Source organism: Molossus molossus, unplaced genomic scaffold (assembly GCF_014108415.1).
Source record: "Molossus molossus isolate mMolMol1 unplaced genomic scaffold, mMolMol1.p scaffold_m16_p_1, whole genome shotgun sequence".
NCBI lineage: Eukaryota > Metazoa > Chordata > Mammalia > Chiroptera > Molossidae > Molossus > Molossus molossus.
Window position 1 is genome coordinate 202,663,735 of NW_023425344.1, and position 24,593 is coordinate 202,688,327.

The 24,593-nt window shown below is 35.0% G+C and overlaps 1 protein-coding gene across 16 annotated transcripts in view; it reads right to left on the reverse strand.

Moving 5' to 3' along the window:
- Positions 1-4,448: 4,448 nt before the first annotated feature.
- Positions 4,449-24,593, reverse strand: part of DENND4A (DENN domain containing 4A) — a 136,998-nt gene continuing 116,853 nt past the window's right edge. For 11 of the 16 annotated variants that reach the window (XM_036258587.1, XM_036258563.1, XM_036258666.1 and 8 more), the window contains 12 exons: positions 21,899-22,995; positions 15,559-15,748; positions 12,151-12,245; positions 10,534-10,709; positions 10,295-10,441; positions 9,111-9,309; positions 8,435-8,689; positions 7,365-7,482; positions 7,219-7,245; positions 6,595-6,757; positions 6,365-6,429; positions 4,874-5,104 (listed from right to left, as the gene is read on the reverse strand). In XM_036258587.1, the coding sequence (XP_036114480.1) occupies positions 4,968-5,104; positions 6,365-6,429; positions 6,595-6,757; positions 7,219-7,245; positions 7,365-7,482; positions 8,435-8,689; positions 9,111-9,309; positions 10,295-10,441; positions 10,534-10,709; positions 12,151-12,245; positions 15,559-15,748; positions 21,899-22,995 (2,669 nt within the window). In that variant the 3' untranslated portion in view covers positions 4,874-4,967. Of the gene's footprint in view, positions 5,105-6,364; positions 6,430-6,594; positions 6,758-7,218; positions 7,246-7,364; positions 7,483-8,434; positions 8,690-9,110; positions 9,310-10,294; positions 10,442-10,533; positions 10,710-12,150; positions 12,246-15,558; positions 15,749-21,898; positions 22,996-24,593 lie in introns of all 16 variants that reach the window. The other 5 variants (XM_036258632.1, XM_036258615.1, XM_036258651.1 and 2 more) reach the window with 4 other exon arrangements.

Consider the following 24,593-nt stretch of genomic DNA (forward strand, 5'->3'; position numbering starts at 1 on the left):
ATCCATTGATTATTTTAGATAGAGTGAGAGGTAGGGAGGGAGAGGGAGAAAGAGAGAGAAAAACATTGATGTGAGAGAGACACATTGATTGTTTGCCTCCTACAAGACCCTGACTGGGGCCAGGGATTGAACTCAAAACCCAACTATGTGCCCCTGACGAGTAATCAAACTAGAGACTCTCTGGTCCTTGGGCCAACTCCCTAACTGCTGAGCCAAACTGGCTAGAGTAGGTTCATCTATATCTTTAGGTCACTTGGTCAGAATGCTCGAGAAGACTGATGAAGAATATGGAATCACGTTCAAAATTCGAATTCTTAAATTAGTTATCCTCATTCCTGAGGCTGCTGCACTGCCTAGTCTCCATATGCCAGGGCCTAAGAATGAGAGGAAAGAACAATGCCTATGGAAGGGAGATCCCAATGCCAATCTCTGGGCTCCAACCTGGTTTCTGCAGCCAATTCCAGCTAGCCTCCGGGAATTCACCTGCTCCTTGATGGCCTGGGATCTGATGCTCCTCCCCAGAATGACTGAGTGGGGAGTGATGGACAGCAAAAAGTTCTGTAATGATAAAGCACTGGAGAGTCACTTCATGATTAAAATCAACTCTAATGATCTAACAAACTTTTCCCGATCAGTGTGCTGAATTTCTGGCATTTCTCTTTGCCTAGAAAGGAAGTTCTGATCACTTTACACTATTACAAAAAGGGTCAAGTACATAAAATGAAAGCTGGGTCTTGATGGATGAGTAGGTTTTCGGGGGTGGGGAGGAGATTTCAGGGAGATGGAAAACTTATGTAACTTCTAAAAAGATCAATTTGTTATGCTTGGAAATTAAAAACTTTTGTTATACATTTACAGATCCATAATTGACTAAAATCATGCTATTTTAGAGATAAAATACCATCTTAAAATGTCGAGATAATGGTGAGATGGTCCTTTCATTTGATAGGCAAAATGATCTGTATTCTAGATCATTCATTCAGCCTACAAAGTCTGAACGGTCCCCACATGGGTATCTGAATTGGAAGACTGGCTGAGTAGATGACTTCTTCACCCCCCATGATGTTGCATTTTCTTGATGGACTTGGTAATAAGTTTGGGTCAAACTTATAAAAATGTGAAACTCTTCCTAATTTAATGGGCTAAAATTTCATATAGTACCAGAAAAAAGGTTACATTCCATACTTATGAAAATTGGTGTATGTTTAAATTTGTGAACATTATAGTACACTCTCATTTGAAAATGTTTCTATCAAATTATAGGTTTGGCCTTTCATAACACTGTCTATATCATAATTATCATTTATTTAAAGATCATGTGCCAAAGGCAGCCAGAACTGGAATTTAATTTGCTGGATAAAGCCTGGTAGATACAAATGAAGAACTGGTTGACTTTATGTGCCAAAGAATACCCTTGGTTCTGATCCCTTTTTTGTGGACAGGTCCTACTGCAGGTAGGACTGGTCTCTATGAAAGGTGCAGAGAGAGAGCTCATGATCAGGCTGTCTATTCCTGGGATGGGCGTCACTAGAGCCAGCAGGACACACTGGTCTAAGGCTGCCCGCACACCAAAGGCACTGCTTCTGCTCTTCAGGCCCTTCCCTGCAATGAGCAAGTAAAAGCTGGATAATTTCATTTATAGAAAAGTCCATCAGTTGCTCCAGTGGTTTATCATAGTACTATGCTTGAAAAGAAAATCTTTAAATACAAAAGGAGGGACCCAGCCAAATGAACAGCAACTGTGGAAAGGGCCACAGTAACTTCATCAGAAGTCTGTTACCATCTCAGAGAATAAGCCCATGCACACTTTTTGAATCAGAGACAGAAGTTCCTATATTAATTTGTGCACTGGTAATTTTGTAAACAAGAATAATTAAGCCAGCAAATGTACTTACTTTGAGGCCAGAGGAAGAGGGTAATATGAAGGGATAAAAATAGAGGATTCGATTCTGAAGTAAAACTCAAGTCTTGTGTCTAAACAAAGGGCAGAGTATGCTAACTCTATCACAAAGGTGGGCCAAGGGCAGCCTGCTCCTTCCCTCCTGCTCTGAGATAAAATGCCGAAAAGCAGCTTTCAAGTTCGAGTGGGAGAAATAAAAATAAAGCTGGGTTATCACACATCACCATACAAATTAGTATTTTCTTACCAAATACAAAGTATTTAGAAAAGTAACATAACAGTCTTCTGTATATATATCAGACTAACACTTGCTAGTTGTACTAAAATATCATAGTAATTACCAGCATAAAGTAAAATAAATATATATCACTTAAAATGCTGAACCAACATTTTTAGGGGCCATTTCTTTACATACAAAAATGGAAAGACATATTAGAAAACCTTATAATAAAACAGGCTGGTGGTTTTAGGGTCTTAAAGCAAAAAAATAAAAAATAAAAAAAAAATTCCAATCATAAAATACAAAAATCAGAATATGAAGAGGCTGCATAATTCCCTACCTGATAATAGGATGAAAAGTTGAATACTAAAATATGATATAAAATACAAATGTGTGACATTCAAACACAATTGAAGGAAGTAGTAAACAAGTTATACCAGGACACAGAATGATTTATTTTCAACTATTAAACATATACACAAAACTAAGAGTAAGAAAATAAGAGAACGATAATGTAGCAAAGGGTATTTCTCTCCAATACAATTGGCCATGATTCTCTAAAATGTATGATCAACAGAGAAAAAATTGAAGGAAAGTATGTATAGAATTATTTTAAAGAATGATCTATATTTTAATTTTGTTTTGAGTAGAGTCTACCATTTCCTATTCATGGTTCAGGGTGTTTTTTTTTAAAGACTCAATTTGTGCAAATAATATTCCTTGGGAATTAAAAGTAGTGGAACCAAAACCCAACCAAAAGCAGAAACAAAACTACGTGTTGGGAGAGAAGATACAAATTACTTTCACTTTTTACTACACCTTTTTTGGTCAAATATTTGAAATCATTAACTATGACTTATATTGTGTTAAAGATAAAGGTAAATAATAGTGAAAGCTGTTGTTACAAGGGGAAAACAAACAAACAAACAAACAAACAAACAAACAAACAAACAACAGAATAGAACCCCAGAATCCAGTTTGAAGGGATGTTTCTGGCCAAGGCCAAAAGCCTTACCTATCACGTTTCTCACTAGACAACTTATAAGTGATTTAGAAAACAGAAGACTCACTTAGAATGTGAAGCTTGGATTTGAATAATGAAAGATAAAATTGGAGTGGTATTTACAACGGAGAGGCAGATACATGTGCATAGCACCAGATTTTTCAAGTAAGCAAGATCAGCCCAAACTAACTGAACTAAAATTTTACATCTTTAAACTCTTCCCATTATTTCTCAGAGTAGAAAGCTGTGAAATGTTTGAGCTTGGTGATATTCACTAATGATGTGAACTCAAAAGGTGGTTTTCCTGCAGTTGAACTGATTCTAAGTCTTGACTTCATGACATCTCCAGTCCAAATGTCCTGGGCTCCACTGGCTTTATACACATAATTTGGGACCATCCATTTTTTCCTTTGAAATTGGCTAGAAAATTCCTTCCTGAATGACAATATGTGTAAACCATACACATACACATACTGAAAATCTATAAATAATTTTAACCAAAGAATATTTTTTATCAGAAATTACCCAAAGAAAGTGATAGTAGAAATAATGAGACTGAAACTATTTTTTAGAGTCTAGAGTCTACCAATGATGCTTAAACATTCAATTTATTATCTGATTTCTGGAAATCTCTGGACTTTAAATTCCATAAACTTCAGATTCTGAAGGCTTATTGAAAAATCCAAGTTCCTCAATATGGGAAATTCTCTCTGGCTTTACTTTTAGAGAGTTATTACTTTTCTACTTTTGAAAAAAAAATTTTCAATATTTACGTTTCTATATAATATTAACCAAATACTCCAGTAAGTCTTATTCCCAATAAATACAGTACAATTTGCATCATACCCAATATTTTAGATATTAAGGTTAAAATTTGGAATAAATTGTCTGATGTATTTCCCAACATACGTATTTATGTAGAATATCAAAATTTAAATTGATATTTGGCTTTGTAAGCTATTTTCCCTGTGTATTGTATGTATCTATTAGCAATAGAGAAAGGTTGGAATTGTGGTATGCTGAACCTGATTGTGCAGCAGCAGACTTCTAACCTCTGGGACTCTACCTCCACAAGGCTCATGAGTCAGTCTGGGCAGTGCACACCTTCCCATTACTCACTCACTCAAGTCAGGCTTAGGAGAACTAACATGCAATTCTAGGACAACATGGACACTAGCACTGACATTTTTGAATTATTCTCCCAAGTAATAAAAAATATATAGATAGATAGATAGATAGATAGATATACATATAGAGATCTGCAGCTGTACTAATTATTTCAAATAGCAGACAAGGAAAATAAGCACTTAATTGCTTGCTTCATAAGTTTAAGTTCATTTTAAGTTTGCTATATTAAGTTTAAAAATTTTAAAAATATCAACTTACTATAAACAATTTAAAATATGTATAATACAACTTCATGGTCAAAACATTTGACTAGTCTATGAAAACAGGAGATACTCTGACCCTACATTAGTTCAAGTTCCATACATGAGTTTTCAACCTGTCTCTTCCAAGAGAAACCATAAAATGGTTATTTTATATTATGGAAACTAATTTTGTTTAAGGATTTCCTCATCATAAAAATAATTGCTTGTTACAGGGAAAGTAAAGAGGAAAAAAAGGAAATGGGAAACAAAGTGGCCTCTCCCCACTTGTCACTATTCTCTTCGTAAAACATTCTGTACATAAGTTATATGGACATTCTGAACCATTTACAAATTCATTTTCAAAAATTGAAGAAAAAAAGTTTAGAGTCTAAAATTATTATTTTATACACTGATTATACAATACATATTGAAAGTGCACACACACACACACACACGCACACACACACACACTTCTTAAAGATAAGGTTCTCCAAAGGTTTTTCGACATTCCATCACCCCTGTACTTGGCGGTCTATCACAGTTGTGTGTACTTTTAACTTGACTAGGTGTGAGACGATCGTAAGCCATCTTGTATTCTTTATCAAATACATCTGAAAAAATTCAAAGAAATAAAGGCATAAAGAAATTTATATTTGATACTGACAACAAACAAGCTTTGTAATACTACAGAACTGCTAAATTAAAGGCCAAGAAGGAATCTCAAGGTCTTTTCTGATAACTCAAGGACCACAGAATTTCACAGCTGGAACATGGGGACTTTAGAGTCCATAGCATTTTGGAACTAGATTACACAGACCAGTGCAATTTAAAGCTTTAAGATGCCAACTTTTAAAAACAGCTTTTCTCAAATTTTCAAATTGAGGTAAAATATATATATAATATAAAATATAAAATTTATCATCTAAACCATTTTAAATAGATTTTTTTTTAGAGAGAAAGAAAGGAAAGGGTGGGGAAAACAAGAGAGAGAGAGAGAGAGAGAGAGAGAAGAGACAGACAGAAACATTGATTTGTTGTTCCACTTATTTATGCATTCATTGGTTGCTTCTTGTGTATGCCCTGACCGGGGGACTGAACCTCAAACTCAGCATATCAGGACGATGCTCTAACCAACTGAGCTACTCAGCCAGGGCTGCCATCTTAACCATTTTTAACCATACAGTTCAGTGGTATTACATACATTCATAATGTGCAACCATTATAACCATCCATCTCCATAACCCTTTTCATCTTGTAAAACTGAAACTCCATACCCATTAAACGATAATTCCTCTTCTTCTCTCTTCCACCCCTTGGCAACTAACATTCTACTTTTGTCTCTATGATTTTGACTACTCTAAGTACCTCATAAGTGGAATCATAAAGTATGTGACTTGTGACTGGCTTATTTTACTTAATATAATGTCCACAAAGTTTATCCATATTGTAGCATATGTCAGAATTTCCTGCCTTTTTAAGACTGAATAATATTTCATTGTATGTATATAACACATTTTGTTTATTTATTCATACTTCAATGAATACTTGAGTTGTTTTCACATTTTAGCTGTTATGATTAATGCTGCTATAAACATGGTTGTACAAATATCTCTTTCAAGACCCTGCTTTCAGTTCTTTTGGGTATATACCCAGAAGTGGAATTGCTGGATCATATGGAAATTTTATTGCTAGCTTTAATTAATTATTATTAACATTTCCAGAATATCAAAGTATCTCATATAAAAAAAAAAAAGAAAAAATTATTCTTCTATTATTTTAATATAACTTAATATTAAAATAATAAAGCCTACCAATATGAAAACTATACTATGATATATACATATTACGTGTTACATATTATGCTGAATTACCTATATCAATGTTTTCTCTTCCCAGTGCCACAAGTGAGAGAAATAGTATTTCTCTGTATAAACTCCTAGGGAGGGGGGAAGGAATGGAGAAGATATTATTATGCATATAGTCTACTTATTCTCTACAAACGTTTATGTTAATACAAGCATGAGATATTCTAACAAATTACTAAGCAAACAACATTAATATGCTTAGAAGAACAATATATTAATTTAAGATAAGAACTTACCTCTGTCTTTTAAAATGAGGACATTTATTCAGCGTCTCTAAAATCTGACTCATTGGTCCATAGACATCATTCATTTTAATGCTTTTTACCATGTTTTTCAATAGTTCTTGGCTAAATGAATTATCACCTTTTTTCAATAAATGGACCACTGGATACTTTTGGGCTGTAAAAGAACCAAAGATCAGATGAGGGAAAATGTTCTTTATGGAAAGGAGAATGTAATTAAGCAGCAACTGATAGCTATTAAAGAAGTTACAAAGCACTAAAAATAAACTAAGGGCAATAGAAATCGAAGAATGAAGAAAGAATAAAAGAAAAAAAAAGCACAAGACAAATAATGATAAAAATAAAATAGGCCTAAAGTGTTTTGGCCTCAAAGACAAAACTTAAAAATACTGTTTTCTTTAATACAACCCCCAGGGGAAATTCTACATCAGCAGCCCGAGATGGAAACAGACAGACAAATGTAAGTATAAAGAACAGATAAGCAATGTGCTAAAAGCAGAACTCTACAAAACATAACCCCTCCAGCACATATACAGCACTATGTAAAATGCAAACAAACCAAAAAACCCTTGACCTCCATAGAAGATAAGCACTAAAAACATCAAACTTAACACTCACTCTCAAACAAAAGAGTACGATTTTGACCTGTAAGACAAAAAGTAGTATAGTAAAATAAAAGTCAATTATACGTTAGTTTAGGCTATTTAAAGTAAGTAGAGATTATGCTCATATGAACGAAGCCAGCATTCTATGATGGAACTCACTGTGGGCATTCCAGAGGATGTACAAGGGTTGTCCCGGATCCTGATGTAATTTCATATTGTCCCATAACATTTGTATTAAAACATATTTACTATCTTCAGACATACAGTGACGGGGAATCTGTGTTGAAGAATAAACAAACATTCATTAATAATTCTTACATAATGTTTTATAAACATCTTTATAAATATTTTTTAGGATGTATGTGTGCAAGTGAAAAAGAGAACAGAAAATAACTGGTTTGTATGCATTTTATACTGACTGAAGGAAGATGGGATGAGTTGATAATCTAATGATCTCTAAAGTAAAGAGATCTCTGCTCTGAATAGATTTTACAAAGTACTGAGATCAGTGAGAAGGGGTAGCATGAAGAGCTAATCTCTACCAGTTTATGATTGAGGGTCCAAACAAAGATAAATCTAGCAGCCCCATTCTACATCAGCCCAAGACCCTAGCACAGATAACCCTGACTGAGTTAACCTTTGGTCACTCATTCATCATGTACTAAAAATCCCAAGCATGTGCACAATCAGACATAAAGTATAAGAAAGGAGAAGACAAGGTTCTGAACTTAAGAGATTTTGCAATTTAGTGGTAGTGATAGCATATAAAAAAGTAAAAACACTTTTATAGAACATATCAAAACTACAAATGAACATATAACAAACCAATTACCTAAATATTAAGCAAAAATTCAAAGTAAAGGAATGAAGAGAATGGTAGCACACGACTGCAATAAGAATTAGAGACATCCCCTTAAATAAGTATTAGGATTGTTTTGAAGGAGGTATGAGACATGAGTGGGGCCAATCACAAACTCTTCTTATAAGAGTCATTTACAGTTTTTTCTTGAGGCCATAACGTAAATGCAAGCCCATTCTGTATAAAATGTATAAGGCTAAAAAACATGACTTAGACTATAAGAAGAAAAATTATTTGTAAATGCAATTAGATCAACCCTTTTAAATGGCATTAAAAATAGCATAAACATTCCCTTTTTTGTCATTAGGAATGTGCAAACATTACAATGGTGACAATAGCATTGCCTTTTAGTTAATTTTTACTTTCATACCTTTGAATACTTGTTACAATGCTCAGAAGAAAGAATCAATCCAGGTAAGTTACTGGGTAAATCAAGACGTCTAAAATACCACACGAGGTTCCAAAAAACAATTGGATGGTGATCCACAAAGTCTGCCACTGTTATTGCATGATCTCCTTCATTTTCCAATAAGCTTTCAAGTTCCTTCCATACCACTAAAGGACTAAGATATGGGACAGTGATAGGATCTGGACTTGGGAGGTGCCATTCTAATCCTAAAGAATCCTGTTGAATAAATAAAAACCATAAATGGCATATGTAAGATTGATGATACTAAGTCATTAAAAAATTTCCTGTCAATGACTTCCGTGTAAGTAGAAAGATACTATAATTATATCATGAGACTGGAGACTCTTCTCAACAATAATAAAATTAAAAAGTGGCTCAGTTGGTTGGAGTTTCATCCTGTACACCAGAAAGGTTGCGGGTTCGATCCCCAGTAGGGGTAAGGGAGGCAACTGATCAATGTTTTTCTCACATTGATGATTTTCTTTCTCTCTCTTCCTTCCTCACTCTCTAAAATCAATAAACATATCCTTGGATGAGGATTTTAAAAAATTAAAGCTAATAAGGATGTTTAGGACAAGGTGAACAAAATCATGTGAATTATCAATGTCCAAAATTTTAAAAACATCACAATACATACTGTAGCTCCTTGCAGAGTAGTTGGCAGGCTGCCAGTAGGAATGAGCTTCTGTCCTCCAGTGTCTTCCTGATCCAAGGGACCGGAAGTACTGACACTCCTGGCCATTGGAAATATTGGACATTTTGATATAGCTGTTTTTGATCTATCAGTAGGGATCTGAATACTTCGGGCATATGTATTTTCCAGCTGTTTAGATTTGCTTGGGTATTGAAAAAGAAAAAAGTATCATTGTCTAGATTTACTTTATTTCATCAAGAAAAATCATATTCTTCTCTTTAGCATCAGAGCTGGACATAGCAAAGTAAATCCAAGGAACTCAGGCTTCAGCTAGGAAAAAGGATATATTTTTAAGGAGTCTAGTCATGTTAAATTTCCTTTTTATCCAGTGGACTTTAAATATTCAAGAGTCATCAATTCAGGAACCACAGAGGGCCCAGAGAATACAAAGCAGAGAAAATAGGTGGCTAGTGGGAAGGGAGATTCCCACCATTTACAAGCTAGTGGCAGTCAAAGAAAGGGCTACAACAGACCTGTGATGAAAGAGCAACACCCAGATTCGCTGCCTAAGCATTCAAGGTTACACAGGTCATGTTGGCCTGCCAGCACCATGCAGACACTTACTTTCTTTTGTACGTGCAATTACCAATATGGCTTCATCTGCCCAGCTATCTATATCTGGCACTTCTCCAAAATAAAGTTGATTTATGCATTTGTTTTAAGCGTAGATTTACTTATATTAGACTTACTGTATAAGTCTTAGTTTAATTTTACAGTTCTTTTATCTGCTCCAAATGTTTTCTTAGATTATTAAATAGTCCTAACTAGAAAATTAAATATTCCAAAATAGTGTACTGATATAATTCAAGAAGAGATAGACACAAGAGAAAGGTGTTCATTATAAACTTCAAGTGTTCTACAAAATTTTAACCTTTAAAATTCTAGTAAACATTATAATATATGAATTATATAGCTTACACTTTGGGGATTCATAGAGCATGAACTATTAACTGTTTAAAATTTAGGTTATTAGATAATTTTAATATTGTTTTACTTAGAAAAATTTAAGATTATGAGTCCATTATACATAGCAATTTAAACCTTAAAATGTTTAGCTAATTTTTGTCATTATCAAAAACACTTATAATATAAATTGTTAAAATATAGCTCCACATAATCACACTTACCTATTTAAATCAAAATTCCCTTGAACAGAGACAACAGATGTGTTAAGACCAGAGGCTGATGTCGAGATACAAGACTGCCTTGTCTGACTGGAAAAGGAGGATGGAAAATGCATATTTTCTGTAGATGGACTTGACTTCAAAAAGTATCTATAATAGGAATCAAAGGAGCTTATTGAGAAAAGAGAGATTCTAGGAAACGTGACCCTTAAACATGATGGAAAAAAAGCATAAATCATTACCTTCCAGGTCGTCTTAAATCTCTAATCTCGATATTCAAAAAGGGCAAGAAAAGATTGCCACAAAATGGGCATGTAGTATTGAGATTTGAATCATCTGCTGTCCAGCCAGCCATGATTTCCTCATCATGGACAAGACAATCACAGGTTCTACACCGAGAGCAACTCGAGATGAGAACCTGTGGAAGAAAATGGCACTATATAAAGTAAGCTGGTTAATGCATATTATAAATTAAAAACCAGTTCAATTCATTAATCTACTGGGAAAGTAAAACTCAGAAGGATCCAGAAGTTACAAAATATGAATTACATTCAGTGCATTATATAATATACTCATATTTAACTATTTCAGCTAAATCTATTCTACAAATTTTGCCTGAAAAGGAAACTTGCATTTAAAGTGAGCATTTTAACCATTATAATTACTATAAAACCTGCCATGGAGAAGTAAACCCAAGTATAATTTTTTTTCTCCTTTATTGATTTTAGAGAGAGAGGATGGGAAAGGGAGAGATAGAAACATTGATGAGAGAGAACATCGACTGGCTGCTTCCAGCATGCCCCCCACTGAGGATTTGGCCCACAACCTGGGCATGTGCCCTGACCAGGAATAAACCGGCAACCCCTTGCTTGATGCTCAACCACTGAGCCACCCTGGCCGGGCCCAAGAATAATTTGTTAATAAGTATTTGAAATTATACATTATAGATTTGTGTTATTCAAAGTAAGGTCACCAAACAAGTGTTGGTTCACAAACTCTTACTGGTTTGTGATGAGATAAGTAAAGAGGCTGAAGGGACGATTGAGAAACCTTTAAAGTAATTTGTCAATGCTGTAACATCTAAGTGTGTGATCAATATATTTTATAAGAGTATCAGCCATGACAGATTGGAGATTAAAAAAACAACAACAATAAACCCCTGATCTGTCACTATAGATAGTTGCTATAGATAAATATAAATACTATCTTTACATTAATAAAATGTAGAAATTCCTGAAGTCATCAGGAACTTTGTAAATTGCAACACCAGTACTCATCATTTACTCAGATGCATACAAATTTTTCAACTTTATGCAAATTAGCATGAAATAGTAACAACACTCGCAAATGTATTTGAAGGCAATTTTTACCCCCAAATTAGGAAAAAAATTTAAAGGGTAAAAGAATAACTTTTTCATTGTTAGAAAATGAGATATGGCAGCACACCGATACAAAGAACGAAAAACATGATGAAAAAGTTGACATAAATGTCAAAATTGCTCCCTGTACCCTCATCAAACAAGTGTGCTTGCATAGCAAAATTGGTTGTGTTTAAGATGTAAAATAAAAATCCAAAGAGAACATACATATAACAAGGGATAAATATAAATACTGAAAATGAAAATGCTTTTGTATGTTGCTAAATCTCAAAGTAACTTTTCTAAATAGAGGTAAAGTAGTATGACTTCAATAATCTGAAATACCAGATATTTTAAGTTTATTCAGGTGCAACATACATTCTAAAATTTTCAGATGCTACATATTTAACATTTTATTACTCTATCCATGACCATCAATTCTTAAGAAATGTAAATTTCATAAAGTAGTACATAAAAATGTTCTTTTGATTAAAATTGTACCTCCATTGCATAGTTCTGGAAGATATTTGTATTACTCGTGTTGCAGGAAGATGCCATCTCTGATTTCCCAGGTAAGGCAAACTTTGAAAGGGATCCTATCCATTATTAAAAAACAAAGAGTAAAAGCATTAAAATTAATGAGAAAGGAGATGAGAATCTTTCACCATCATAAATTCTTTTAAAAAAATTTTTTTTAATTCTCACCCGAGGATATTTTTACATTTATTTTCAGACAGAGTGAGAAGGAAAGAGAGAGAGAGAGAAACATCAATGTGAGAGAGACACACTGACTGGTTGCCACCCACATGACCCTAACCGGGGCTGGGGAAGAACCACAACCACAGTACATGCCCTTGGCTGGAATCGAACATGAGACTCTTGGGTCTGTGAACCGATGTTCTAATTGCTGAGCCAAACTGGCCAGGGCCACCTTCCTAAATTCTTTGATAAAATGTCAAACTGTTCTATTCAAAATATTAAAGGTAATTTTAGAAAAAAACAATGAATAAATGGTTTTCAATGCATGCATTAAAGGATTTTTTAAAAAAATTTCAGAGAGAGGAAGGGAGAGGGGCGAGAGAGAGAAACATCAATGAGAAACATTGATTGGCTGCTTCCTACACACCCATTACTGGGGATTGAGTCCAAAACCCAGGCATGGAATATAACCAGCGAACTCCTGGTACATGGGACAACGCTCAAAAAACTGAGCCACACCAGTCAGACTCAACACATGCATTTTGTTGTCATTACAAACCTAAAGAAATGTACTTTGATTCTTCTAATTCCCATATTCATTCACCACTCACTTAAGCACTTTGTGTTTGCAGACTAGAAGGCATTCTAGTTGTTTATAATTACTATTTTTCTGTTTGTGTTTTTCCATGTTAAATACAAGAAAGTGTTTAATTCTAGAGACATGGAAGCATAGAACAGGCTAATGAATCTCAGAGGAAAAGGGTGGGTGGGTGGGTGGGAAGAGATTAACCAAAGAACTTACATGCATATATGCATAACCCATAGACACAGTCAATAGTGCAGTGAAGGACTGAGGTGGAGGGCAGGTGTGGGGTGGAGGGGGTCGGTGAGGGAAAAAAAGAGGAACATCTGTAATACTTTCATCAATAAAGATAAATTTTTAAAAAAGAGAAAAATACAATGGTATTACAATTATGTTTTCAAGAAATTAATGTATCACAAAAGATACATACCATATAAGTCCATAAAATGTTTTAAAATGGCCATGCTAACATACAGTATTAGAAGATAATGTTTGTCCATGAAAGGAGTAGAGACAAGATCTGGGCGTGACAGGAAGTTCTGGATACTGTTAATGTTCTGTTTCTTGATCAGAGTGCTGGTTACTCAGGTGTCCTCCATTTATAAAATGTTATTTACATACATGAAAGTGTATACATTATATATATGTATATAACATATACTAAAATAAAAATAAATTAAATAACTTTAATAAGTTAAAAATATATAACATCAAGGTCCTTATATTTTAGAGATACATATTTAAGCATTTATAAATAAAATTACATGTGTCTGAGATTTACTTTAAAATAATCCAGTGAAGAAGAAAAAAATGTTGGCAGCAGAGGGGTAGAGGAAAATATAAAACAAGATTGGCCACTTGTAGATAATTGTTGAAAATGGATGAAGGGCATATGGTGTTGGGGGGATTCATTGTGCTATTCCTTCTATTTGTGTGTACTTTTAAAATTTTCCACAGTTAAAGTTTTTTAAAATAGCAAAGGTACAAATAAAAAAATATATATTCATACATTCCTCACATCACATACCAGGATAAATTTCAAATGGACTGAATATCTAAATCAGGGGTCAAATCTATTTTTGTATAGCTAAGAATGTTTTTTTTATCTTAAAGAATTGTTAAAAAAAAAAAAAAGACAAAAAAGAATATGTGATAAAGAAAAAAGAGAGAGATGTATGATGGCCCACAAAACCTGAAATATTTATAATATGGCAGGCCCTTTACAGAAAAATTTGCTTACCCCAGAAAATGTTACAAAGGAAACCAGAGTAGTATCAGAAGAAAACACTGTTGAACTTAGGGAAAGGGAAATCTTTCCTAATGACTCAAAATCCAGAAACAAGAGAGAAAAAGACTGATAAATTTGATGACATAAAATTAAAATCTTACTTGTGACCAAAAATCCTCCCCACAAAAGCTGACAAACTTGGAAAAAGTATCTGCCATTTATATAAGAGGCAAAGGATTAATTATTCAATATAAAAAGAGCTATTAAAACTTTTTTTATTTTGATTTAAAAAATTTTTCTTTTTTATCCTTACCCGAGGACTTTTTTTCATTTTTTGTTCAGATAGAGCAGGAGGGAGAGAGAGGAAAGGAGAAAGAGAGAAACATCGGTGTGAAAGGTACACATCGAGTGGCTGCCACCTGCACGATCCAACCAGGGCCGGGGACAACATGCCCTTAGTGGAAACCAAACCCGGGTCTCTCTGGACCGCAGGCCAATGCTCTAACCACTGAACCAAACTGGCCAGGGCCTATTAAAATCTTTTTAAAAAAGGACCAACAAGTGAAATGTAGGCAATAGACAGTCCACAGAAAAAGAAATACAAATAGTCCTTAAACATATAAACAGATCTTCAACTTAGTTTATAAAAGAAGTATAAATGAAAACTAAACTGAAATGCATTCCTCACCTATCAGATGGCAAAAATCCAAAGTTTGCCAATATATTTTGCTGACAAGGCTGTGAGGAAATAGGTATTCTTATATTCCCACTGCCAGTGGGAATGCAAAATAGTGTAGCCCTGAGGAAGGGAACTTGGCAATATCACTTCAAGGAAGAATTTTGAAGTATCTTTCAAAGTACCCTGGCAAAAATATAATACGACACATATGCATCATAGCATTATTTGTAATAGTCAAAGACTGGAGATGTAATGTCCATCAACAGAGAAGTGGTTAAAATAAAGTATGATACATTGACACATGATGAACTATGCAACTGTAAAAATGACTGAGGGACAATGTTATATAATGATAAGTAATGATCTACTGTTAAGTGGGGAAAAAAGAGTGGGAAGGTATTTCCAATATGTTACCTTTCTAGTAACAAGACAAGGAGGTAATAAGAATACACACACCCACACACGTGCCTATTATTTTTTTTTAAAGCAACAATGGAAGGATAAACCAAAATGAATAAAAATGGTTTGTTACCTCTAGGGACAGGGAGAAAACAAGATGAAGGGGGTGGGGATGGAAGCTAGATTTATATGCAAGTGCCTTGGTTTTCTATTTTGACTTTGGAGCCATGCAAATCTTCTACAAAAATAAAATGTAAAGGAAAAAAAAAAAGTAAAGGTACCACCTATCAAATGAAATATGACAATACTGTTTGAACAAACCTTCTAGGGAGGCAGAACTTCCTAGGCTTGTTCTGCTGAAACCAATTCCCTTAGTCCCTGTGGTGGCACTGCACTCTTGGGAGGAAGTGGCTCCTTCCAACTCGGGGCAGGGATCTTCATCTGTTAAAGAGGTAGATTCAGAATCCTGGGCTCCCACTGAAGAAAGACTGGTACGATCAGAACTTTGATCCTAAGGACATAATTATAAGCTTACTTTCCTTCATATTTAAAGTTTATTATTTAAAAAGTCACTTCTACTAGACTGACAAACCCCAAAGGGAAAGGGGTTGGGGGGTGTGAAGAAATAAACCAAAGAACTTATATGCATAATCAACGGACACAGACAATAGTGGGAAAAAGCGGGAGTGGGGAGAAGGGGGTCAATGGGGGAAAAATGAGGAACATCTGTAATACATTCAACAATAAAGATTCAAAAAATATATATAAAAAAATAAATAAATAAAAAGTCACTTCTAAGGCAGAGGAAGTGCTTAATTACTCAGATTATCAGTTAACCAATATTACAACTTCAAAACAACTGATTTTATAAGGGCATACTAATTTGGAACAACATGTACTGTAGATCAATTTTTAAGACAGCATTTTTTGGGTAGATCAAAGTATCTATTAGTAAGATAACCTTGCTGACTTTAAATCTCTATTTATTGTTAATTTTCTTCCCTGTGACTCTCAACCCAGATGATACCATTAGAATGCCATTTTCTTCTTTTAAAATTTCATTTATGTTTATATTTTATTCTTTTTTTTTTTTTATCCTCACCCGAGGACATTTTTCGATATTTTGTTCAGATAGAGTGAGAGGGAGAGAGAGAGAGAGAGAAACATCGATGTGAAAGCGACACATCGAGTGGTTGCCACCCACACGACCCAACCAGGGCTGGGGACAAACTGCAACCAAGGTACGTGCCCTTAGCGGGAACCGAACCCGGGTCTCTCCGGACCGCAGGCCGACGCTCTAACCGCTGAGCCAAACCGGCCAGGGCTATATTTTATTCTTTTCCACAATAATCCAGGTTTTAGAGACATGTATTTCTAGTTTTCACTTTTGAGAAGACCAAAGTTAATTTTTTTCTGGTTATACCAATAATCCATAAAAAAATATGATAGATACAAATTTTTGTGGGAAGAAAAAAATTAATATCTATAACACTGCTCAGATGATACAATTTGTTTCTAATTATATATGTGTTACTGAGTTGTTTTTAGATTATTTGAGTATTTTTATGGGCTTTTGGCTACATCTCATTGTATATACTTTTTTAATCCTCGCCTGAGGATATATTTTTTCATTGATTATGGAGAGAAAGAAAGGGAAAGGGAGAGAGAGAGAAACACTGATCAGCTGCCTCCTGACCAAGGATAGAGCCCACAACCTGGGTATGTGCCCTGACTGGGAATCGAATCCACAACCCTTCCATGCATAGGACAATGCTCCAACCAACTGAACTACACTGGCTAGGGCTCACTCTGTATGTGTGTATATATATAATGTTAATCCTCACCCAAGGATATCTTTCCATTGATTTTTAGATAGAGTGGAAGGGAGGGAGGGTGGGAGAGGGAGAGAGAGAGATAAAGAGACATCAATGTGAGAGAGGCATATCGATTGTTTGCCTCCCACACAACCCTGACTGGGGCCAGGGATAGAGCCTGCAACCCAGGTACGTGCCCTTGACTGGAATCAAACACATGACCCTTTGGTCTGTGGACTGATGCTCTGGCACTGAGCCAAACCAGGCAGGCTTCTCACTTTATTTTTTAAGTGGGTGCTCGAGAGATTACAATATACACACCTACTTATTTTCAGACTACTTAAAGTCAGTATTGTATTACTTTATATGTAATAATATAACTACAGGGTGGGACAAAAGTAGGTTTACAGTTTTGTGTATGGAGTACAATAATTAATAAATAATAATACAAGAATAAACTGTTTCATGTACTCACAACTGTAAACCTACTTATACCCCACTGTGTATAATAAACATCAGTAGGGTGAGTCCCTTTACCACTACAAAACAGCTCTCTCTCTCTCTATATATAGAAAAAGCCCATGAGATGTTACAATTTTTGTTTTAGACAATTATAAGTATTTTAAGGAATTTAAGAGGGAAAGAAGTAGTCTTTTCTATTAATCAGCTATTTACATCTGTTTCCTTTTTCTTCATTCTTTGTGGTATCATTTTTTTTTTTTGCCTTAAGAACTTCCTTTAGCACATCTGTTAGAACAGGTCTGCTGGCCAAGAATTCTTTCCCTTTATCAAAAAGTGTTTTTATTTCACTTTTACCCCTAGAGAGTATTTCCACTGGATATGAATTCTGGGTTGTTGACAGGTTTTTTCTTTCAACACATTAAAGATGTTGTTCCACTGTATTCTTACCTCTATGGATTATGATCAAAACTAAATGGTCATTCAAATCCTTATTCCTCTGTAGGTATCACTTTTCTTTAAAAGATTTTAAGATATTTTTTATTCTTGTTTTATTTTTTCAGCAGTCATTTTATTAAATAAATATCTTTGGTTTTTAGTAATTTGCCTGTGTGTGTTGGAATGGTTTTCTTTGAGTTTATCCTGTCTATAGTTTACTGAGTCTCTTACATCTATCTCTAAATCTAAATCTCTTATCAAATCTGTTAAGTTTTAGCCTTTATTTCATCATATATTTTTCCTTCCATAACTTCTTTTTCCATTTCTTCTGAAACTCCAATAATCTGTTATGCCTTTTGATAACTGTCCCCAAAATTGGAGGTTACATTCATTTTCATTAAAAACATAATTTCTAAAAAAAAAAAAAAAAAATTTCTTTTACCCTGGCCAGTGTTGCTCAGTGGTTAGAGTATCAGCTCATACACCAAACGGTCACAGGTTCGACTCTCCATCAAGGGACGCACCTGGGTTGCAGGTTTGATCCCAGTCCCAGTTGGGGCACACGTGAGAGGCAACCAATCGATGTGTCTCTCTCACATTGATGTTTCTCTCTTTCTCCCTCCCACACTTCCACTCTCTCTAAAAATCAGTGAAAATAATATCTTTGGGTGAGGATTTAAAAACAAACAAACTTATTTCTCTATTTTCAATTGGATAGATTCTAGACTTTTTCCTCTGTCATCTCGATTCTCCTATTAAACCCATTCAATGAGTTTCAGTGTATTTTTCCTGTCTGCTTTTACTTTTAGTTATACATTTTTAAAATGAATTATATTTCTTTCTAAGGATTCCCTCCTTTTCATTCAAATGTGTTTTTCTTTACCTCAGGGAATCTAGTTATAATAGCTGTTTTACAGTTTCTTTCTTATAATTCCAGTGTTAGAGCTATCTCAGGGTTATTTTTCCCTTGAGAATGGATGATTATTTTCCTGGTGTTTTATATATCAACTAATTTTGGATTTTATTTTAGACACTGTGAATGTTATGTTGTATAGTCTGAGTACTGTTATAATCTCTTGGAGAATGTTAATGCTTTTGTTTTAGGAGGCAGTCAGTTGAGTTATTTGATTATAATTTGTGTTATGATTTTTGAGACTTGTGTGGGCCAATTATATAATTCCCTTCTTTCAGATTCCCCTCAAATGTTCCAGCTCACAGAGGGCCCCCTCCTTGGTTCCTTTGTCCAGGAAATATGGGATTTCTCTTAAAATTTTAGTTTCCAGACTTGCTATACCACATAGTGACAGAAACTTGCTCTTGAGGCAAATATGAATGAGAAAAGAAAACGGGAAATTCTTCTCTGTGTGAGTCCTTATTCACAATCTGCCTGCTTTTATTTTTCAGAATCCTTAGACAGCTGTTTTTTGTAGTTTGTCTGGAGTTTTTAGTTGTAATCAATGGGAGGGATAGGCTTTAGTGACCTTATATTACCACCATTGAACTATAACTCTTATCTTAATTTTTAAAGAGTATTTTTGCTGAATATAGAAAAATAGGTTGGTAGTCATTTTCTTTTAGCATACTAAAGATGTCTTTTCACGCCCTGGTCAGTTTGCTCAGTGGTTAGAGCTTTGGCATGCGAATCAAAGAGCAGCAGATTCGATTCTGACCAAGGGCAAGTACCTCAGTCCCTGGTTGGAGTTGTGTGGGAGGCAACCAGTTGATGTGTCCCTCTCATAACAATGTTTCTTTCTTATCTCTCTTCCTTTCTCTCTCTCTCTCCCTCGCTCCCTTCCACGTTATCATAAGATAAATGGCAAAATATGCCTGGCTGGTAATTTTTGAAGGCATGCTGGACATTGTGTCTGAAATGGAAAATTCAGTGTATTATGACATCATAGATTCTGTTCAAGAGTTAACTGTCAATTTCTTAATATTGCTCCTTTGAAGGTAATATATCTCTTTTCTCTGGCTCTTTTTAAGATTTATCTTTGTATTTCATTTTCATCTATTTCAACATTAGATAACTAAGTATGATTTTCTTTGTATTTATTCTGCTTGAGATTTGTAGATATTTTAAGTATGTGAATTGACATTTTTGATTAATTTTCTTTTGGAAAATTCTTGGCAATTAGCTTTTTTTTGCAATTAGCTTTTTTTTTTTTTTTATCCTCACCTGAGGACATTTTTCCATTTTTCCTTCAGATAGAATGGGAGGGAGAGAGAGAAGAGAGAAACATCGACGTGAAAGGGACACATCGAGTGGCTGCCACCCGCACGACCCAACCAGGGCCAGGGACAAACTGCAAGCGAGGTACGTGCCCTTAGCGGGAACTGAACCCGAGTCTCTCTGGACCGCAGGCTGATGCTCTAACCGCTGAGCCAAACTGGCCAGAGCGGCAATTAGCTTTTTAAATGTTCCTTTTATCTCATTCTTTCTTCTTCTTCTGGAACTCAATTATGTCACTGTTAGGCATTTTCACTAAACTCCACATTCTTTTCTTTATTTTTCCATTTTTTTTCTTATCTATGCTTCAGTGTAGATATTTTCTACTAGCTTACTAGTCTTTTTTCCCTGTGTTTTGTCCGCTATGAAATCTAACTACTGTATTCTTAATTTTTATCTTTTTCTAGAATTTATACTTAATTCTTTTAAATAAATATTTATCTGGTGAAATTTTCCATCTTTAGAGCTTTTTTTTTTTTTTTTTTTTTTACCTTTTCCTCTGTTTTTTTTTTTTTTAACATAATTATTTCAAAGTCCCTTGCTAATTCTCCTAAAGGTCTGTTTCCACCATCTGTTTTCCTTTTGTTTTTTAGTTATGGTCTTGTCTCTTGGCATAGCTATTTTGAATTGAATGACAGAATGTAAGAAATTGTACAGACTCCAGATGATGTTCTATTCCTCCAGAAAGGATACATTCTTTCCTCTTTTAGATAAAGGCTGATTATTTTAATCTAACCACAGACTGAACTGAGGCGAGCCTACATTTCAGTTTTGGTCAGGCTTAGTCTACCCCCAATTTGCCAATGTTCCTAAGGCATATCTCCGCCAACGAAGGGCCTAATGTGTTCACCAGCACCGACTCCCTCTTGCCCAGCAGCTCATGAACTGTAGCTATTACATTCCCAGCACCATAAAACTTCCAAGAACTCTTTTCTGTCAGACACTTTCTGCTTACCATTTTTGCTTCCTGTCTCATATAGTTTCAGTATTTGAAAAATGTCTTGAAGGAGGAAAAAAATGTGTATTTGAAGACCCTCAAGTCTCCAATTTTGTCTCTCCAACTCTACAAGGTCCCAAAAGCTCTGCTGGCCCCCTTCACCTCTCCACAGCCCCTGATAAGGCAAACACAGGATTTGCAAACTCTTGCTCTGTGCTCAAAACAAGCAAATGATCTCAGGGAAAAAGTAGCTGTAGAACTTCAGCTCACCTCTGTAATTCTTCCCTCTCTAGAATCTTGTCCCTCTGCTTTCTGGTTGCTTGAGCAGTTCTCTGGTGACTTTAAACAGCTACTTTCTATATTTCTAGCTTTTTGTTTTTAGGAGGTATGTAGCTATATCACAAGCTATTCCACACTAACCAGAATAAGAAGTCCTATCTATGCCTGACTGGTACTTTTTGAAGGCATGCTGGACATTGTGTCTGAAAAAAGATCTGCATTTTGAAGAAATAATGAAGTGAGCATTTTATATACCACTAATTTTTACTCCATCTATAAATCACTTTCTTTCAAAACCGAACTATAAACATAACCTTAGTTAGTGAATTTCTTTCCTTTTGAAGTTCTCATTCAAGTTCAAATTCTGATACAACCCTTACACATCCCAAGAGTCCTTTTTAAAAGCTGTGTTTAAAGAGAATGTAAAAAACAGATATCTCTGCAAGTAAAAGGGAATTTTTGTGAAGGAGAATAAAAGGAAAAGTAGAAAATACTAACAAAACTTACCTTAGATGATGTATACATGGTGAATCTTGAATACCATTTGCTTGCTTTCTCTGCTACTCCTTTTCCAGCGGTGAACATACTATTCCTTAGAACATCTAGTTTTGGTACTAGTAGTGTATCTAAATTAAATGAAGGTGATGAATGGGTTACTGCATCTTGAGATTCTTCCCTAAATGGGCAAGTAGGTGAGAAGGCTGGAGAAGACCAGAGTCTATCCCTTGGTCTGTCTTCACTTTTTGTATAACTTTTAGATTTGGTAAGTCTCATTGGCCTAGGAGAATTAGGAGGCAGGCTAGATCTTCTACATGCCTTGACCAATATTGGACTTTTCTTATCGGTTAATTTTTCATCATATGCCCCTTGTAAGTCAATGCTTGGTGTCCGACTAGTCAAAGGACTGGTCATGTTATTCATATACATCACAATTTCTTCAGCTAAATCACGCTTAGCAGATGGTGTAGAAATGCTTTTGCTATCATCTTCATCTTCTTCCTCCTCCTCTTTTTGCTGCTGCTCAGTCTCAGCAACCAAAAGAGAGAGGGGATCAAATCCTGTTGCAACGTCAGTTTTTTCAAAAGGTTTTACTGAAAAGCTGCTGTTCATACGTTGAATCCTTTTGGGATTTTGTGTGGCAACACATCCCATTTTTGACCCATAGGTTTCATTGTCTAAGTCTTCTAAGTCAAAAATAACTGGAGAATCCACTTTATCTGTCAAACAATTAGAACCATCAAAAGGTGTATCATCATCACTAAATTCCCTTTCTAGACTGTCTCTTTTTGATCTTAAAGATGGTCTTCCAATATCAAGACTATTTGGTCTTGTGCTTTTTGAGATAACATGTGAAAGAATTTTTGCATCAGCTCCTAGTTTTTCAACCATATCTCCAGGGTTTGCTTCCTGGTTAATTCTGTTGAGCCTAAGTCCCATCACAACTCCTCCACTATGATTGCGGTTTCTATTTCCCCAGGACATTTGCTGCTGCAAATCAGGTTCACTGCCATTTTTGTATCTTTTCCTGAAGCAACTACTTTGAACGTTTCCTGTTTCATTTGTATCCTCAAAAGGTGATATTAAGAGTGGCTCAGATGTGCTTTCTGTAAAACAAGAAAAGTATTTTTAGCCATGAAAAATGTAATGTGCTAATATAAGTTGTCTTAAATATTTAAAATACTAGTAATGAAAAGGATAATAGCAAGTACTCATCAAGTGCCTGCTATTTGACTGATACTATACTAGGCACTTTACTTACATTATCTACCATAATTATTCCAATATCCTTATAGATTGAGAAAAAACTGACACTCAGAGAGATTAATTATCTAGTCCACAGTTACTCAGTCCTTAAATGACAGAACTGGATTCAAATCCAGATTTGACTAACTATAAAGGATATGTATGCTTCTAAATATTAGAATGCACTGCTTTTTAAAACTTATAAATTAAAATTGAAATTTACTCATGGTATACTTCATAATAATAATAATAATAATAAACTCACATTAATTCCACTAAGCTGATTAAATAACAACGGTTAATACAATTGTGGTTGTATTAGACGACCTTAAGAGCCACAGTCTTCTGCCTATAAAAATGAAAAACTAAACCCCAAACACTAAACCAAACCAAATAAAAGGCAGCTGTGATAGCTTTATCTACAAACTAAAATTATTTTGAAAACTTCAAATCCATCCGGCCAGTGTGGCTCAGTAGTTGAGCATCGACCCATGCACCAAGAGGTCACAGGTTCAATTCCCGGTCAGGGCACATGCCCAGGTTGTGGGCCAGATCTCCAGTGAGGGCGTGCAGGAGGCGGCCAATCGATGTTCTCTCTCATCAATGTTTCTCACTCTCTTTCCCTCTCCCTTCCTCTCTCTCTAAAATCTATAAAGGAAAAAAAAATAACAACTTCAAATCCTATGGCTATAGATGTGACTAAAGAATATTACCTTTGTTTTTTATATTCATTGCAAGTTTATACCAGTCAAATGTGAATGGCCACTTTCTGTTCAGAAATACCATTCACTGCTTCTTACCAAATTACTTAGGTACCAATACCGAAAGCAGAACTCTAGATTTCTGATCACTTTAACCATCCTTACTATGTGAGAGTCTTCTAAAGCTTGAGTCTAGGTGGTATTTGTCAATTGTTCTTTTTATGTGCTTCATTCACCAGAATTAGCTCTCTGTAACAAGGCAATTATTTAAAAAAATACCTTTTTTCCTGCCATCTGATGCATTCAGGTAGCAGGATAGGAGATAAAAGAAAATACTAGAGAGCATAAAATTCTACAAACTAATATTGTTTAATAAGCATACAGTCGGCCCTTGTTTATCATGGTTAATCAGTTCCAGACTCTACCAAGGTAAGTGAATTTCCTCGAAGTAGGATTCTTTATTTATATACAGTCGTCCCTCGCCACTTCACACTTTGACTTTTGCGGCTTCACTCTATCACGGTTTTTTCAAATATACATAGTATAGTATTTGAAAAAACTGCAATAGAAACCGTGGTGCTTCTGAACAGAAAGTGGCCATTCACATTTGGTATAAACTTGCAATGAATATATAAAGCAAAGGTAATATTCTTTTGTTTTGTTTTTTTTTTTTGGTACGTGCCCCTAACGGGAACCAAACCTGGACTCTCTGGTCTGCAGGCTGATGCTCCAATTGCTGAGCCAAACCATCTAGGGCG